General features: G+C 40.6%; 1 protein-coding gene across 4 annotated transcripts in view; it reads right to left on the reverse strand.

The window, feature by feature from the left end:
- Nucleotides 1-355: 355 nt before the first annotated feature.
- The window catches only part of GIT1 (GIT ArfGAP 1), a 155,141-nt gene continuing 137,207 nt past the window's right edge, over nucleotides 356-18,289 (reverse strand). For 2 of the 4 annotated variants that reach the window (XM_073667953.1, XM_073667954.1), the window contains 8 exons: nucleotides 16,127-16,254; nucleotides 14,628-14,780; nucleotides 12,425-12,640; nucleotides 8,613-8,702; nucleotides 6,498-6,574; nucleotides 5,635-5,817; nucleotides 3,910-3,973; nucleotides 356-2,023 (listed from right to left, as the gene is read on the reverse strand). In XM_073667953.1, the coding sequence (XP_073524054.1) occupies nucleotides 1,811-2,023; nucleotides 3,910-3,973; nucleotides 5,635-5,817; nucleotides 6,498-6,574; nucleotides 8,613-8,702; nucleotides 12,425-12,640; nucleotides 14,628-14,780; nucleotides 16,127-16,254 (1,124 nt within the window). In that variant the 3' untranslated portion in view covers nucleotides 356-1,810. The remainder of the gene's footprint in view (nucleotides 2,024-3,909; nucleotides 3,974-5,634; nucleotides 5,818-6,497; nucleotides 6,575-8,612; nucleotides 8,703-12,424; nucleotides 12,641-14,627; nucleotides 14,781-16,126; nucleotides 16,255-18,289) is intronic. The other 2 variants (XM_073667955.1, XM_073667956.1) reach the window with 2 other exon arrangements.

An 18,289-nucleotide genomic window follows, 5' to 3' on the forward strand; every position in this document is an offset into this window, starting at 1 on the left:
GCATTCCAGTACTTTATTCTGCCCTCGACAGGGCCGAGAAGTACGCCTGCGCAGGACGCGACATCCATACGAAGCAAGAAGGAGGACGGCATCGGACCAAGGAAGCAACGTCTCTCGGACCTGACCGCCCCCCAGGTTAGTACAATACAAGGTCTTTTTCTGGTCTTGCAGGCTGGATTGGGGGCTTATATATAGCATTTTAGAATGTTGTATACGAGGGCTTAGAAGTACTGGTCTTATCTCATATGGGAAAAACCTGGTGACAGGTTCCCTTTAAATCCTGAAGTTGCAAAGGGTACACAAAGAAAAAAAACATAGGTTGTCCAAGGCTGCTTTGAAAACGAGCTTAAAGTGGTTTTATGCAAAATACATGAGCAATCTTCTAGATTAATCCTTCCCTCCTAAAAAACAAAACAAAAAAGAGATGTTTATAATATATTATATATGCATGTCTATATACAAATTCCAGTGTAAGTTTAGTGTTGGCTTCACCGAATCACCCATTCACAGAGAAGCAGTAAGATTTGTTGGGCGAAAGTTTTTCTAACCCGGCAGAAATTAACTTCTGATAGCATCGGGGGTGGTCACCTTGGAAAATCGAGATCGTGCTACCAATGTAGGGCGCCTATGCCCACGCCGAGGGGCAGCCCCAGCTTCTTCTTGTGCTCCACTCTCTCAGTCACTTGTTACCAGCAGTAGGAAGGCAGATTAATGTGCAGTCCCATAGTGAAGCCACTTCTAATATCTCACCATAATCAAGGGCTTATATTACATAACTGAAATGTGCCAACGTTTCTCGACAGTGAATGTTACGAGAAAGCTGGCAGCAGGTATCCAGGATGCTGCAGTCTTCTTAGATATAGACTGATGCCTACAAAAAAAAGAATCGTTATGTGCAATTTTTTTTATTTTTTTGGGAGGGGGGGCGTTTTATGGAACCAGCAAAGGGAAAACTAAAAACGTTGTAGTCTACAATGGGAGCTTCCAGTTACATCCAGAGGTTTCTGTCATTCTAGGACCAGCCAAGGGCTAGGAGACCGCTCTCTAAAGTTGGCCACCTGCCCAAGAACAAGCAAAGCAGACATGATGGATAATGATCTAATGCAACAAGAACACCATGCACACAAATGGTTTTACCTATAGAGAATAAATGCTCCTTCCCTGACGTATAGGTCATGTGTGCCATTTACTGCATAAAGTCATTGCAGATTACAAGTGTCATACACCGGAAATTGATGTATGCATTCTAAATCAGAGTACAAAAAATATATATATATTTTTTTTTTTTACATGGGATGTATAAATTGAAAATTATGCAGAATTCATGCCATTTGTAGACAGCACAACGACCAATATTAAATGCAGCTTTGCTTTGAGTATTTCGTAATCGTCCCTGTGGTCCATAACATAATTGTGCTTCCTGGGATCACACCGACTGGTTCTCTATGTAAACATTAAGCAGCTATAAGTCTTTTTGGCCAAGTTCAGAAATGATCTCCTAATATACGAGACGAGGAGCACTAACCCCTGACCTCAGGACAGGTCCTACAACCACACGCAATTCTTCTCCATACAATAAGAACAATGTGTAATGCACGATGACGTTACAGCAGGGCATCTACGTGGCATTTCTCTGTGTAAGGGACTGCACATTAAATATTTGGCCTGCAGAGGAAAAAGTCTCATAAGTGACCAAGAGCGTAAAAGCCTCAGTTTTATCCTAGATTGTGGGGAGACCCCCAAATGTCTCAGAATCTTGGTAGCTTTTTCTGTCTTTAGTAAGGACAAGGTTCGTAGAGGATAACAGAGGTCACTGCTTCTTCTCCCGGGTGGTGATGGTGACCAGCTGTTTGGCTGCTTTGGCAATGTCGTAGGCGCATTGGATGACCTGCTGTGTGAGGAGCTGGTAGTCTACAGTGGCCCCAGGCTCCGGGGGGACAGTTTTGCGACACTCACTTTGCAGTCGATAAGCACTAGCGTTGAGCAGCTTCAAGGAAGAGCGGACAGTCTCCAGCGCTGGTTTCTACCGATGACGAAAAGGAAAACGTCAGGCAATCATACATTACAAATATTTTTACAGCCCATGAACAGATCAGGGTCATTGTGCTTTTGGCTAAGTTCACACAACCAAGAAGTGGCCGTATCTTATAGTCCATGTTATGAGTCAACAGTGTGATGCAGCAGCAAAAAAGGCAAATACAATTCTGGGATGTATTAACAGAAGCATACAGTCTAGATCACGTGAAGTCATTATCGGTCTTTACTCCTCTTTGGTCAGACCTCATCTGGAATACTGTGTACAGTTTTGGGCACCACATTTTAAAAAAGACATCGACAAACTGGAGCAAGTTCAGAGAAGAGCGACCAGAATGGTGACTGGTCTGCAAACCATGTCCTATGAGGAACGGTTGCAGGATTTGGGAATGTTTAGCTTGCAAAAAAGAAGACTGAGAGGAGACTTAATAGCTGTCTACAAATATGTCAAGGGCTGTCACATTGTAGAAGGATCATCTTTATTCTCATTTGCACAAGGAAAGACTAGAAGCAATGGGATGAAACTAAATGGGAGGAGACACAGATTAGATATTAGAAAAAACTTTTTGACAGTTAGGGTGATTAATGAGTGGAACAGGCTGCCACGAGAGGTGGTGAGTTCCCCTTCAATGGACGTCTTCAAACAGAGGCTGGACAGACATCTGTCTGAGATGATCTAGTGAATCCTGCTTTGAGCAGGGGGTTGGACCAGATGACCCAGGAGGTCCCTTCCAACTCTACCATTCTATGATTCTATGATTCTATGATGGGCAATATCCCCCGGTAAGGACCTAAACGAACAGCCTCAACACCATATATAAAGCGGTTACTTCAGGGTTAGGAGACCCCTGATCAGGGCGGCAATTGCGTCCGTAACAGACCATAAAGTACAGCTGATATACGAGCATGGCGGAAGGTTTGATTGTCGTGTGCACCAAGCCTGAGGCTAGATTAACACAAGTGTACGTCGGGAAGATATTCTGACGTACTTATGATAGAAGGCTACGACGTATGCCACTTTATAGTGAAAAAAATGGTCTGCACTCAAAAAGGGTAAAGTAGGCGAGGTGCCAGGGGCAAGAGTAGGTTATTAACCTAATAAGTCCTTATATGCCACTTTATAGACATAGATTGTCTCAAAAGAGTTTTCCAGGCATACTACTTTGATGACCTATCCTTGGAATAGGTTATCAATACCAGTTCAGTGGGGTCGGTCCGACACCCGGGACCTCCACCGGTCAGCTATGTAGAGCGGAATAGCACAGCTCCATTCACACTGCAGTAGTAACTGAGAGCAGCCACTACTAAAGTGCAAAAACACAGCTGATCCTTGGGGGGCAGGTGTTGGACCCCCCATTGATCTGATATTAATTCTGTTCCAAGGATAGGTCAGCAGTACAGGAAGCCTGAGAAACCCCTTTAAGTCATCCTTTGACCACCATTAAAAATGGGAAAAATATATTACTTGTTTGCAGTTGTCCTCTGGGGATTTAAAAACAATAAAAAAAACAAGATCTGTTTGTGTAATTTTGTCCACTGTCAAGTTGGTAAAAAATTATTTTGTTCACGGCGGCATAAATGGAGCCATGTAACTTTAGAACTTATACGCCTGACACTTTTTCCAGCGTCTACATCACACATCAGGCCCTGATGCAGTGTATTATTACTCAACGGGATAAATGAAGGAAAGGATCCTACAAGATGGGCTGTCCAGAACAGTATTGTTTTGTATTCCTTGATTATTGGGAAGTTCTGGACAGCTGGGTGCAGAAATAAGTCTTTATAGAAAGTTAAATGTCCCAAAAGGAACTTTAATTGGCAACAAGAAAATTTTGGGGAAATGTACGAAATTCTATATTTAAAAAATACATTTACCTTGGGAAAGAGCGATGCCATCTCTGTTACTGCGGAGTGAATTTTCTCAGAGCAGGGTACAAAACTAGAAAAAAAAAAGAGTCATGTTTAACACCTCTCTGCCACATTCAGTTTTCGCAATAACCTTTTTATTTTTCTATCGGCATAACTGTAGCATCAGCTTGTTTTTTTGCGGGATGAGTTTTATTTTTAACATAACTTAATTGATCAAATAATATATTACAAAAAAAAATCCATGTCACGTGAAATGGAGAAAAAAACAATTCCAGCATTGTTTTTTTTTGTGGCTTTTCTTTTTATAACGTTGACTTTGTGAAGGATATGTTAATTTTATTCTGTGAGTCAATATTATTATGCAGCTATCACATTTACTTTCCTTTTAGGGATTTACTTAAAAGTTGAGCAAATATTTGCAGGACTCTGGTCCAGTAGTCACACTGGTGGTCTGTGGCCACTCGACCAAAGCTCGGCAAAGTTCTTCCTACCTATTCATATCTCCGTCAAGTCTTCCGATTCATCGGCCCAGTGAGACGTCATGTCTGCATCACACTGCAGCAATAAAGTCATGCCGGGTCTACTAATCAGAAGAGGCAGTGATGCTGACAGGTAGGAGGAGGTGCACAGAGGACTAGTTTACTACTTTCAGGCTATGTTCACACGTCTCGTTTTTCCTGCAGGTAAATCCTGCTTTCTTGGCAGTTAAGAAGCTGCTTACAAAAAGCATGTTTTGCTGCATTTTTAAGGATCCCAAAGTTCAGCTTTGCGTCCGCCACAGAAGCATGAACACAGGTTACCAATGCAAGACATGTGTGAAACCATAAAACCATTTTTTTGGGAAAAAAAAGGGCAATTTAATCAAATTATTTAGTGGAAAAATATTTTTATGTCTGAAAAAATAGTGACTATTCTGAACAAAAATGTTCATACAAGTTCATGAAGAAATACACAATTACAAATGTAACAGCGAGAGGAGGTCAATTTTGTCAGGAATAGTTTACCCAAGATATTGGCAGTGAATGGAGTTTGTAGGACACTGTTTACTTTCACAATTTGGTCAGCCCTTGAGGTGACCAGCTATTGTTCGATTTCACACCTTGGTCAGCCAATGTTTACTTTTCACACAGCATCAATTTAATTAAACTGTACTAATCCTATTTAAATTGTACTAATCCTAAACTGCCATTCTCAAGACATTATGGTTTAAACTTGGGAAAGCTGTACCTGCTTTTTTTCTCTAAAACGCAGCAAAACCTGATGATACCTGCGTTTTGTGCTGCATTTTTGTACTTACTCATTGCTCTCTATTGATGAAAAAATGCTGAAAGAAGTGACATGCTGCAGTTTTAAAAAATGCAGCAGTTTTCCAATTCAGTTAGGAAAAAAAACAATGTGTGTGCATGAGATTTCTGAAATCTCAGTTTTTACTGGTACTGTAAAATGCAGCTTAAAATTTGCATAAAAAAGTAGCAAAAACGCAACGTGTGAACATAGCCTTAGAAAATGAAGAACTTTAAAAAAAAAAAAAATGTTCTGAGTTCTGTAGAGCTCCTCAGCCCCTTCATTTTGGAAAAAATGTGTTGATCCGAGTTTATAATCTCCACCTGTGTGAAACTTTCGCGTATATCAATGACATGTCAGATATTTTTTAATATGATATTTAATAGTTCAAAAACACTTTCCAAGTGTCTTTTTCCGATGGTGGACAGATACAATTCCCACTCTCACCTGTCATGTTTGAACTCTTGCGCAGCCCGCAGAAGCTCCTGGATGTTCTTGGTCACTTGCTCGGTCCTGAGGATCACATCTTCTGTGCTGGGTAAGGTGCCATCCAACTCCAACTCCACATCTTCGGCATCAGCATGGAAATCTTCATCCCGGGATAATTCCAAGTACCTTCTTCCTTCCACCCTAAATAACATTAAAAAAATCCATTACAAACTCCTTGCAGATGTTGTTCTTGGTTGGATATGAACCAAGGACCCCAGCGCTGCAGGTCGACACTGCTAACTACTGAGCCACCGTGCTGCCCCAAGTTTGCACAGTATTGATAACTATGCCACTATGTCTTCAACGTCTTCACATGTGTGAACAGATGTAGAACAGGTCTTAAAAAAGGTAGAATAAACAACATGTATTACAAGAACTACAAGTATCATACAGACAGCGTCACTGATACAGGACCTTAAAGGGCCAACACCAACATCTGGATGGAGTTAGGGTGTTCTCGCAGTGTTTGTGTGTTATGCCGCTATATATTCTGTTCTTTCAACTCAGATTTCGTGATCCTATTATGTACTTGGAATAAAAAAAAAAAAACAACTAGATTGTGTGCTGCATTGGGAAAAGGGACCGATATGAGTGATGTCAAGCTCTGTACAGCGCTGCAAAATACGTTGGTGCTATATATGCAATTCGAAAATAGCTTCTAAATACTTAAAATAATAATGCATAATTATTATTATAGTAATTTACATTATTCTATTAATAATTGCTTATAAGTCCATCAGCGTGTGCAGCCAATGGCAGATTTAGGGGGTTATTACGTGGCACGGTGTATATGTGCAGGGTGGGTGTCGCTCTGCACTTACCCAGTGCTCGTATCTGTGCTCTGCGTATTGTCATAGTCACTGTCCGCACCGCTGCCATGTCGATCTGCCTTAACAGACTGGAGGGGAAAAATAAAAAAGAAAGTACATTTAGCCTCACTAGAACTCAACCTTTGTATCATGTAAATCTATAATTTCAATATTATAATACCTATAATGTCAATATTGCAATACTGGATCATTTCATAAGGCAATAACGGTTTCTTGATTAAATTATTTTATTTATCCATTATGCTATAGTATTTACAATACTGAAAGTTTTTCTTTCTTTTACTAAAGTCGGCCATACACATGAGAACGAATTGCTCATTTGTCGGCAGATGCCATTAATGGCCAAGCGGCCCAATCTCTGGCTAACCGGTTTCGTGGGCATTTTGCTAATATTTATGGCCAGCTTTAGCATACATAAGACACATCTACTACAAAATTTAGATTAAGTGTATAATATGAAGAAAAAATGTAAGAGCTGTTGCAAAAATCAATAGTGTATACTGCCCGAGAAAAAAAACCCTAAAAGACTATAGATATATAACATTCTATTAGGTAATTCAGTATTATTATATAAAAAGATGTATAAATGCTGCCAGGATCCCGGACAAGATGACACCTGACAATGTGGCTGCAGTGGTAATACGCAGATCCCAACCCTGGGGTTTATGCAGCATTTTCCCTACCACAATCATGTGTGAGGACCCCCGCAGCAGCTGGGTACTAGAAAATGTACTAGATAAAAAATAACGGGAATTAACATGCAGCCAATATGAACATGGCAATGAACACCATTACATAGACACAGACTAGACTAGAGACGGGTCACATCATGAGTAACAATTCAGCTTTTTAATTACTATTGGTTGTTATTCATCAGAAAAGTTTTCCCATTATAGTAAGTGATGGCAGATGACTGGGATGTGCCGTCACTTACTGATCCCAGCGATCCTTAGAATGAAGGGACAGCATTGCTACCAAAGTTTCACAACGCGTCCACTCACTTGGTGGTTAGAAAAAAAAAGACAAAATGTGATAATGATTATCATCATAGGATGGTAATCACTTTTTTAAAGGAAATGTGTCATCAGGAAATGACAATTTGTCTAAATCAAGATTTAAAAAGAAGCAATCATCAGGATTTTATGCCCCAAACTAATAGCATGTTAATAAAGGCGCTTTAATTCTGAATAAATCCATACCTTTCTTGTACAAATCTGTTTTGCAGTTTTAGAGCCATGCATAGTGGAAATTGTATGCTAAGGAGCTGTAAGTGCAGTGGGCGGGGAATAGGAAGAGCTGTAAGTGCAGCGCCCGCCCACTGCACTTGCAACTCATTAGCATACAGTTTCCACTATGAATTTCCCTAAAACGGCAAAACAGATTTTTACGAAACAAAAAGATTTACTCAGCATTAAAGCACCTTTATATACATGCTATTAGTTTGGGATATAAAATCATGATGACAGGTTCCCTTTAAGTTTAAAGTATTTAAAAAAAATATAAACGATTTTTTTCATATCACTACATTAAAAAGAAAAACTTTTTTTTGTTGTTGTTGCAATTTTTACACTGGCCATTAGGCTTAATACTAAATTCCTACTTCTAGTTGGGCACATGAACATTATAAGCAATTTGAACCCTAAAAATTGCATTGGTGTATGTAATGAGAATGCACTCATGAGACCAGAGGTGATTCTGATGGGAGGGTGAGAAGGTGAGCTGCGACATTACCTATTGTGAATGGTGGATCCTGTGTTATTTACTTTATATATAGGTGTTATCTGTCATAGTAATCCTGCCTGTGATGATAATGAGACTGCTGGAAAGTCTGTTATACAGAAGTCCTAGTGATCAGTGTGAAAATTTTAAGTGTTTTTTTAAATATTTGACAGTGATATGAAAATTAAAAAATAAATAAAAACCAATATATTTTTTTTTCATAAAATCTTGATTTAAAACATAGGTCCGATGACACATTCTCTTTAATAACACACGGGGACGTAATACTAAGACATTTATGTTGCACTAAAAAGTTTACAAACATTTATAAAAGGTTTCCCCAAAATTAGTAATTAAATGTGAATACAAAGAAGGGGGGTACATCACCATGTTCCGGGTATTGTCCGGGGGTCCAGAGAACAGAGGGGAAGACAGAGGGGGGAAGGGCACAGAAGAGGCAGAGATACCTTTCCGGATCTAGAACAGGAAGGGGAACGTGAGGCAGCATGCACACAAGAAGAACACAATCTACAGCTACTACATGCCACAATAACATCTGGACCTAGTGCACTAACACAGAACATACACCATCACCAGTATAAGGGAGACTAATCTAAGCAGAGTCATGTGCACAGGACAAACACGGGGCGGCTGGAGGAAACAAACCCATGCTCGAGTTTTAGAAGGACTCTTCTCCGGCCATTACTGTATATTCCACATGTGAAAGATTACTATACCGCACTCAGATGGTCATTTTTGATACATGGTTAGAGGAATATTTGAGATTTTCATTTCGGTCATTAAAAATGCCACCAATATCAACATAGGTTTTACCCCAATTGGCACAAGCGCAAGTGCTCGTTACTCGAATTTGCACCGAGTATCATGTTCGAATCCCTGCAGCCGCATGTATCAAGGCTGCTAGACAGCCACAAAACATGCGGTGATTGCCTGAAAAACATGGGCAATCTGTCTAACAGCCGAAAAACATGCGGCTGTGGGGACGCAAACATGTCATCCGAGCACCCGCGATACTCCGTGCATACCCGAGCACGCTAGGCAAACATCACTAGTGCATAAACTTTAATGCAGAAGTGGATAAAATACTGTAGATAATAGCGGACATCTAGATCATTTCAGGAACGGACTTATGTTTTATGTTCCTAGAGCAAAGGAAAATTCTATAAAAAAAAAAAGTTAGGAGGCTCAATTTATTTTTACAACGTTGGTAGGAAAAAATAGGACATATCCCAGTGGCCAAACTGAGCAAGTGTCTCCCATCCCAAGCCACAAGACCAGAGGTGTATGTGTATATAATATATATATATATATATATATATATATATATATATATATATATATATATATATATATATATATATATATATAAAGAAAGCGCAGCAGCACTCCATTATGGCCAAGATACATAAAGACAATAAAACCATTTAATTTAAACTGTGTTATTACTCAATAAGCTTTACTTACAAAAAATGGAAGTTCTTAGCGCATAAATTGGCCAATTCATGTGTGCCCATCAACCGCTGCAAGGTGACCCCCCATCTGATGGGTACTACTCTGCCTACATGCCTCTCTTGGGCTACAAGCCTATAACTCTGGACAGAACATGTCACTTCTGGGCTAAAACACCTACAATTTAAATGGGCTGGTAGAGTAGAATATACATCACCTGCTGGTTAAATGGGGGGAGTGCAAGGTCAAACAGGAGGCAGTTCCCACCTCCTATAGTAATATGTCAAAAAAACTGACCAGCACATCCCAAATGTGAACAGGTGCAAGGTGCAGAAACTGCATAAGATATATAAAGGTGGGAACTGCCTCCTGTTTGACCTTGCACTCCCCCCATTTAACCAGCAGGTGATGTATATTCTATTCTACCAGTATGCATGCGTGTGTGTGTGTGTGTATATATATATAATATACTATACACACGTATGCATGGGTGTGTGTGGGTGTGTGTATAATATATATATATATATATATTCGTACGAACACACACATATACATATGTATGTATATATGTGTGTGTACATGCGAATATACATGCACACACACATACGTGTATATTTTTATATTATATAAATATACACATTTATATGTGTGCATATATATATATATATATATATATATATATATATATATATATATATATATATATATATATAAAGATACACACGTATATGTGTGTGTATATATATATATTTAGTACGTACACACATATATACATACAGTACAGACCAAAAGTTTGGACACACCTCATTTAAAGATTTTTCTGTATTTTCTTGACTATGAAAATTGTACATTCACACTGAAGGCATCAAAACTATGAATTAACACATGTGGAAATATATACTTAACAAAAAAGTGTGAAACAACTGAAAATATGTCTTAAATTCTAGGTTCTTCAAAGTAGCCACCTTTTGCTTTGCTGACTGCTTTGCACACTCTTGACATTCTCTTGATGAGCTTCAAGAGGTAGTCACCGGAAATGGTCTTCCAACAATCTTGAAGGAGTTCCCAGAGATGCTTAGCACTTGTTGGCCCTTTTGCCTTCACTCTGCGGTCCAGCTCACCCCAAACCATCTCGATTGGGTTCAGGTCTGGTGACTGAGGAGGCCAGGTCATCTGGCGTAGCACCCCATCACTCTCGTTCTTGGTCAAATAGCCCTTACACAGCCTGGAGGTGTGTTTGGGGTCATTGTCCTGTTGAAAAATAAATGATGGTGCAACTAAACGCAAACCGCATGGAATAGCATGCCGCTGCAAGATGCTGTGGTAGCCATGCTAGTTCAGTATACCTTCAATTTTGAATAAATCCCCAACAGTGTCACCAGCAAAGCACCCCCACACCATCACACCTCCTCCTCCATGCTTCACGGTGGGAACCAGGCATGTAGAGTCCATCCGTTCACCTTTTCTGCGTCACACAAAGACACGGTGGTTGGAACCAAAGATCTCAAATTTGGACTCATCGGACCAAAGCACAGATTTCCACTGGTCTAATTTCCATTCCGTGTGTTCTTTAGCCCAAACAAGTCTCTTCTGCTTGTTGCCTGTCCTTAGCAGTGGTTTCCTAGCAGCTATTTTACCATGAAGGCTTGCTGCACAAAGTCCCCTCTTAACAGTTGTTGTAGAGATGTGTCTGCTGCTAGAACTCTGTGTGGCATTGACCTGGTCTCTAATCTGAGCTGCTGTTAACCTGCGATTTCTGAGGCTGGTGACTCGGATAAACTTATCCTCAGAAGCAGAGGTGACTCTTGGTCTTCCTTTCCTGGGGCGGTCCTCATGTGAGCCAGTTTCTTTGTAGCGCTTGATGGTTTTTGCAACTGCACTTGGGGACAATTTCAAGGTTTGCCCAATTTTTCGCACTAACTGACCTTCATTTCTTAAAGTAATGATGGCCACTTGTTTTTCTTTACTTAGAATTTGTACTATGGCAAGAAAAAAGAAGCTAACAGTCTATTCAGTAGGACTATCAGCTGTGTATCTACCAGACTTCTGCACAACACAACTGATGGTCCCAACCTCATTTATAAGGAAAGAAATCCCACTTATTAAACCTGACAGGGCACACCTGTGAAGTGAAAACCATTTCCGGTGACTACCTCTTGAAGCTCATCAAGAGAATGCCAAGAGTGTGCAGAGCAGTCATCAAAGCAAAAGGTGGCTACTTTGAAGAACCTACAATACAAGACATATTTTCAGTTGTTTCACACTTTTTTGTTAAGTATATAATTCCACATGTGTTAATTCATAGTTTTGATGCCTTCAGTGTGAATGTACAATTTTCATAGTCATGAAAATACAGAAAAATCTTTAAATAAGAAGGTGTGTCCAAACTTTTGGTCTGTACTGTACATACATACACATATATCTATCTATCTACACACACACACACTCACAATCGAACAATATGAAACTGTCATTATTGAGGGTCTGATCAACACCCATGGGGAGAATATTTCAGGGCATTAACGCAGACCATACGCCATGGATGTGGTGTATAAACATTCTTTATACAATTTGAGTGGAAATTAGTGCTTTAATGTAATGTGTTACAGTGTGATTCACATCTATAATGGGATTTTGCATTTCCAATTAGGTTTCATGCCAGCTTGAATATACAGAAGTGCAATGCTCAATGTTGGCACATCTATAGGGGACTTGGATTAAGTACTTACACCGGAGTGGAAGGGCTGCAGCCGACTGCTAAGGTCATCTGTGGACTGTGCAAATGGTTTAAGGGCTGATCCTGGTTCATACATGGAAAATGCCTGCCGGTCTCGTCTGAGGGCTGAGGGTAACAGGTGTTCAGTCCTCTCGGGGTTTGCTGGAGGAGGTGGAGAAGGACCAGTCTGGTGACGAATCTGTGAGTTCTCAGACTGCAATTTATGAATCTACAAGAAATTGCATCATCATGAAACAATAGAATACTAAAATATGGAAAATAAAAATTCACATATGAGGACTTAAAGATGCGATTACTGCTGAAAGGGGGGCTTGTGATCTTTTAAAGCCAACTAGCCAGCATTTCTTAAGGCTTGTCCAAGATTAAATAAAAATAATCAAAGGTTGATTTTTGCTGGGAATGTTGCCCCTCTTGTCCATAGGCTTTGCCTGGTTTTGTAGCTCAGTACAACTCAGATAAAGCCTATGAACAAGTGATAATCTCCAAACAATTGTTGATGGTCTATATTATACACAGATAGTGTCTTCACGTACTGTACACAGACAGGCCGGTCAGCCATAGCGTCTTCATGTAATACAAGTGCTTCTCACTAAATTAGAATATCATCACACAGTTAATTTATTTCAGTTCTTCAAAACAAAAAGTGAAACTCATATTATATAGAGTCATTACAAACAGAGTGATCTATTTCAAGTGTTTATTTCTGTTAATGTTGATGATTATGGCTTACAGCCAATGAAAACACAAAAGTCATTATCTCAGTAAATTAGAATACTTTATAACAGCTTGGAAAATGATTTTAAAATCCGAAATGTTGGCCTACTGAAATGTATGTTCAGTAAATGCCCTCAATACTTGGTCGGGCTCCTTTCGCTTCAATTAAAGCATCAATGCGGCGTGGCATGGAGGTGATCAGCCTGTGGCATTGCTGAGGTGTTATGGAAGCCCAGGTTACTTTGATAGCAGCCTTCAGCTCGTCTGCATTGTTGGGTCTGGTGTCTCTCATCTTCCTCTTGACAATACTCCATAGATTCTCTATGGGGTTAAGGTCAGGCGAGTTTGCTGGCCAATCAAGCACAGTGATACTGTTGTTTGTAAACCAGGTATTGGTACGTTTGGCCGTGTGGACAGGGGCCAAGTCCTGCTGGAGAATGACATTTCCATCTCCAAAAAGCTTGTCAGCAGAGGGAAGCATGAAGTGCTCTAAAATTTCCTGGTAGACGGCTGCGCTGACTTTGGTCTTGATAAAACACAGTGGACCTACACCAGCAGATGACATGGCTCCCCAAACCATCACTGATGGTGGAAACTTCACACTAGACCTCAAGCAGCTTGGATTGTGGCCTCTCCACTCTTCCTCCAGACTCTGGGACCTTGATTTCCAAGTGAAATGCATAATTTACTTTCATCTGAAAATAACACCTTGGACCACTGAGCAACAGTCCAGGTCTTTTTCTCCTTGGCCCAGGTAAGACGCTTCTGGTGTTGTCTATTGGTCATGAGCGGCTTGACACAAGGAATGCGACACTTGTAGCCCATGTCCTGGATACGTCTGTGTGGGGTGGCTCTTGAAGCAATGACTCCAGCAGCACTCCACTCCTTGTAAATCTCCCTCAAATGTTTGAATGGCCTTTTCTTAACAATCCTTTCAAGGCTGCGGTTATCCCGGTTGCTTGTGCACCTTTTCCTACCACTCAACATTCCATTAATATGCTTGGATACAGCACTCTGAACAGCCAGCTTCTTTAGCAATGACCTTTTGTGGCTTACCCTCCTTGTGGAGTGTGTCAATGACTGCCTTCTGGACATCTGTCAAGTCAGCAGTCTTCCCCATGATTGTGGAGCCTACTGAAACAGACTAAGGGACCTTTTTAAATGCTTTGGAAGCCTTTGCAGGTGTTTTTTGTTAATTATTCTAATTTACTGAGATAATGACTTTTGTGTTTTCATTGGCTGTAAGCCATAATCATCAACATTAACAGAAATAAACACTTGAAATAGATCACTCTGTTTGTAATGACTCTATATAATATGAGTTTCACTTTTTGAATTGAAGAACTGAAATAAATTAACTTTTTGATGATATTCTAATTTAGTGAGAAGCACTTGTGTATACAGACCGGCAGGTCAGCCATAGTGTCCTTATGTACTATACACAGACAGGCAGGTCAGCCATAGTGTCTTCATGTACTCACTTCTCTCTGAAGTCGCCGCAGCTCCTCACTTAGGTTGTTATTTACTTTCATGAGCTGTTGAACTTTGGCATCAGAAGTAGCAAGAGCTTTTTTTACTTCCAGGTACTCCTGCAAAGTAATGGGACCATCTGACAAGTCGGAGGAGTCCATGCTCTGCACAGAGTGTAGAATTGTAACACACATCAATTATTGCTTGCAACACTTTGTGATTGATAGATGTATCAATACCTACAGCAATACCAGCAGGACAATCTCCTCCCTACAGAAGAATGTTTACCTGGGGAAAAATCGTGTCAAAAACCATGCTGTCCTCATTCCAAAGTGACTATGCTCTTACTAATTTAGACAGCAGCATCACTAAAGAAATGTATAACTTACAGTGGCATGTAAAAGTTTGGGCACCCTTGGCCAAAATTACTGTTATTGTGAACAGTTAAGCAAGTTGAAGATGAAATAATTTCTAAAAGGCCTAAAGTTAAAGATGACACATTTCCTTTGTATTTTAGGCAAAAAATATATAAAGTGTCATTTTTTTTTTTCATTTTAAAAATTACAAAAAGAAAAATGGGCCGATGGAAGAGTTTGGGCACACTTGGTAGATTTGAGTTCTCAGATAACTTTGATCAAGGTTTCAGACGTTAATTAGCCTGTTGGGGTTATGGCTTGTTCACTATCATCGTTAGGAAAGGCCAGGTGATGCAAATTTCCCAGCTTAATAAAAACCCAGCCTCCTCTAACCTTGTGCCAAAAACAGCAGCTGTGGCTTCTTCTAAGCAGAAGCCTAGCACTCTGAAAATGGTGTAGGTCCACAAAGCAGGAGAAGGCTATAATAAGATAGCAAAGCATTTTCAAGTTTCCCTTTCCTCAGTTCAAAATGTCATTAAGAAATTAGAGAGGCAAATCAGAACCCCAGCTTGACTGCAAAAGGCCTTCCGAAAGATTTTGCAGCCTCTGGAGTTGTGGCACATTGTTTTACTGTTCAGAGACACTTGCACAAATATGGCCTTCATGGAAGAGTCAAAGCCCATTTTCCTTTTTGTAATTTTTTAAAATCTAAAAGATTAAAATATTTTTTTTTGCCTAAAATACTAAGGAAATGTGTCATCTTTATCTTTAGGCTTTTTAGAGATCATTTCATCTTCAACTTGCTTAACTGTTCACAATAACAGTAATTTTGACCAAGGGTGCCCAAACTTTTACATACCACTGTATGTGGTATGACATTGTGTGCAGTACCACCACTCAATCAACACTTGTAAATTATTCATCAAAGTAACTGGTAGAACCCCAAGACCAAAAATCTAGCCCTTCCCACATATCGGGGTACTTAAAATAATGTCCTTATGCCATTCCAGACTGTTTGTGACTTAGGCTTCTTTCCCACATCTATGTTTGCTGCTCGTCCATTTTTACAATGCGGTGTACCCCATCACGTATGTATTGTCAGCAACCGGTGACCAAACACAAGCTACAATGTGGGTGTCTCCTGCCCCTCTCACCCTGGCTCGATTGTTTCTGGAATTTCTGAGCAGGTCTTGGTCCGTGTCTTCATCTGAAGCTACACTGTCATAGTCGTGCTGGTCATCACAGTCGTTGGAGTTGTTCCTCAGGGTATAGTCAAGGTTATCTGTAGATAGACAGGTCACAATTATTGCTGATGCAGTGATAATAATTTTACTTGCAGAAATAATCGGTGTAACTTTCTGCAAATCCGACAGTATCTGCACCATAATCCTACAGCAGAGAAGAACGTAGACATATCTGCAGCACACTCACATTATGCTCTGAGCGAGGACGCAAACTTCATAGGGTCCATGAGTGGACGTGGACCATTACCATCAAAACAAAAGAGATGTGACAGCATCCAATGAATATTCATCCTTTTATTCCTCCAGCATAACTTACCCCTGGAGGGGAAAACCAAAGGCATCTCACTGAGTCCTAAACCGCTCAATGCGCCTGTGCCTTTCGTGCCCAACTCAGACTTGTGTCTCCCTCAGCAGATCGCATCCATGAAATATGGAAGAGGCCTTTGCAAGTTGCTCGAAAGGAGAGATGATCAGCGAGTGCCAACACATACTGCAGCCTATACCAAGCATGGGAAGAGCAGACCAGTGAGCCGACTGTGATAGACAGAGGAGCAATGAGTCTTAGGAGCCTATACAGCGAGATCCCCTCAAGGCTCTATATCAGTGATGGCGAACCTTTTAGAGACCGAGTGCCCAAATGGCAACCCAAGACCCACTTATTTATCACTAAGTGCCAACACGGCAATTTAACCTAGAGCAGGTGTCGACATTACAGGAAACTAGCAAAATACACACAGCCCCTCTGCAGAATATATATATATATACATATAATATATATACACACACATACACATATACACACACACACAGCCCTTCTGTGTATTTGTATACATATACATACATACACACACACATATATATATACACACATCTAGGTTCTTCAAAGTAGCCGCCTTTTGCTTTGATGACTGCTTTGCACACTCTTGGCATTCTCTTGATGAGCTTCAAGAGGTAGTCACCGGAAATGGTTTTCACTTCACAGGTGTGCCCTGTCAGGTTTAATAAGTGGGATTTCTTGCCTTATAAATGGGGTTGGGACCATCAGTTGTGTTGTGCAGAAGTCTGGTGGATACACAGCTGATAGTCCTACTGAATAGACTGTTAGCTGCTTTTTTCTTGCCATAATACAAATTCTAAGTAAAGAAAAATGAGTGGCCATCATTACTTTAAGAAATGAAGGTCAGTCAGTGCGAAAAATTGGGAAAACTTTGAAAGTGTCCCCAAGTGCAGTTGCAAAAACCATCAAGCGCTACAAAGAAACTGGCTCACATTAGGACCGCCCTAGGAAAGGAAGACCAAGAGTCACCTCTGCTTCTGAGGATAAGTTTATCCGAGTCACCAGCCTCAAAAATCGCAGGTTAACAGCAGCTCAGATTAGAGACCAGGTCAATGCCACACAGAGTTCTAGAACTCAACAACTGTTAAGAGGAGACTTTGTGCAGCAGGCCTTCATGGTAAAATAGCTGCTAGGAAACCACTGCTAAGGACAGGCAACAAGCAGAAGAGACTTGTTTGGGCTAAAGAACACAAGGAATGGACATTAGACCAGTGGAAATCTGTGCTTTGGTCTGATGAGTCCAAATTTGAGATCTTTGGTTCCAACCACCGTGTCTTTGTGCGACGCAGAAAAGGTGAACGGATGGACTCTACATGCCTGGTTCCCACCGTGAAGCATGGAGGAGGAGGTGTGATGGTGCTTTGCTGGTGACACTGTTGGGGATTTATTAAAAAGTGAAGGCATACTGAACCAGCATGGCTACCACAGCATCTTGCAGCGGCATGCTATTCCATGCGGTTTGCGTTTAGTTGGACCATCATTTCTTTTTCAACAGGACAATGACCCCCAAACACACCTCCAGGCTGTGTAAGGGCTATTTGACCAAGAAGGAAAGTGATGGGGTGCTACGCCAGATGACCTGGCCTCCACAGTCACCAGACCTGAACCCAATCGAGATGGTTTGGGGTGAGCTGGACCGCAGAGTGAAAAAGGGCCAACAAGTGCTAAACATCTCTGGGAACTCCTTCAAGATTGTTGGAAGACCATTTCCAGTGACTACCTCTTGAAGCTCATCA

Source organism: Phyllobates terribilis, unplaced genomic scaffold, assembly GCF_046119375.1.
Source record: "Phyllobates terribilis strain yellow unplaced genomic scaffold, ASM4611937v1 Scaffold_2__4_contigs__length_985480577, whole genome shotgun sequence".
In the NCBI taxonomy this organism is placed as follows: domain Eukaryota; kingdom Metazoa; phylum Chordata; class Amphibia; order Anura; family Dendrobatidae; genus Phyllobates; species Phyllobates terribilis.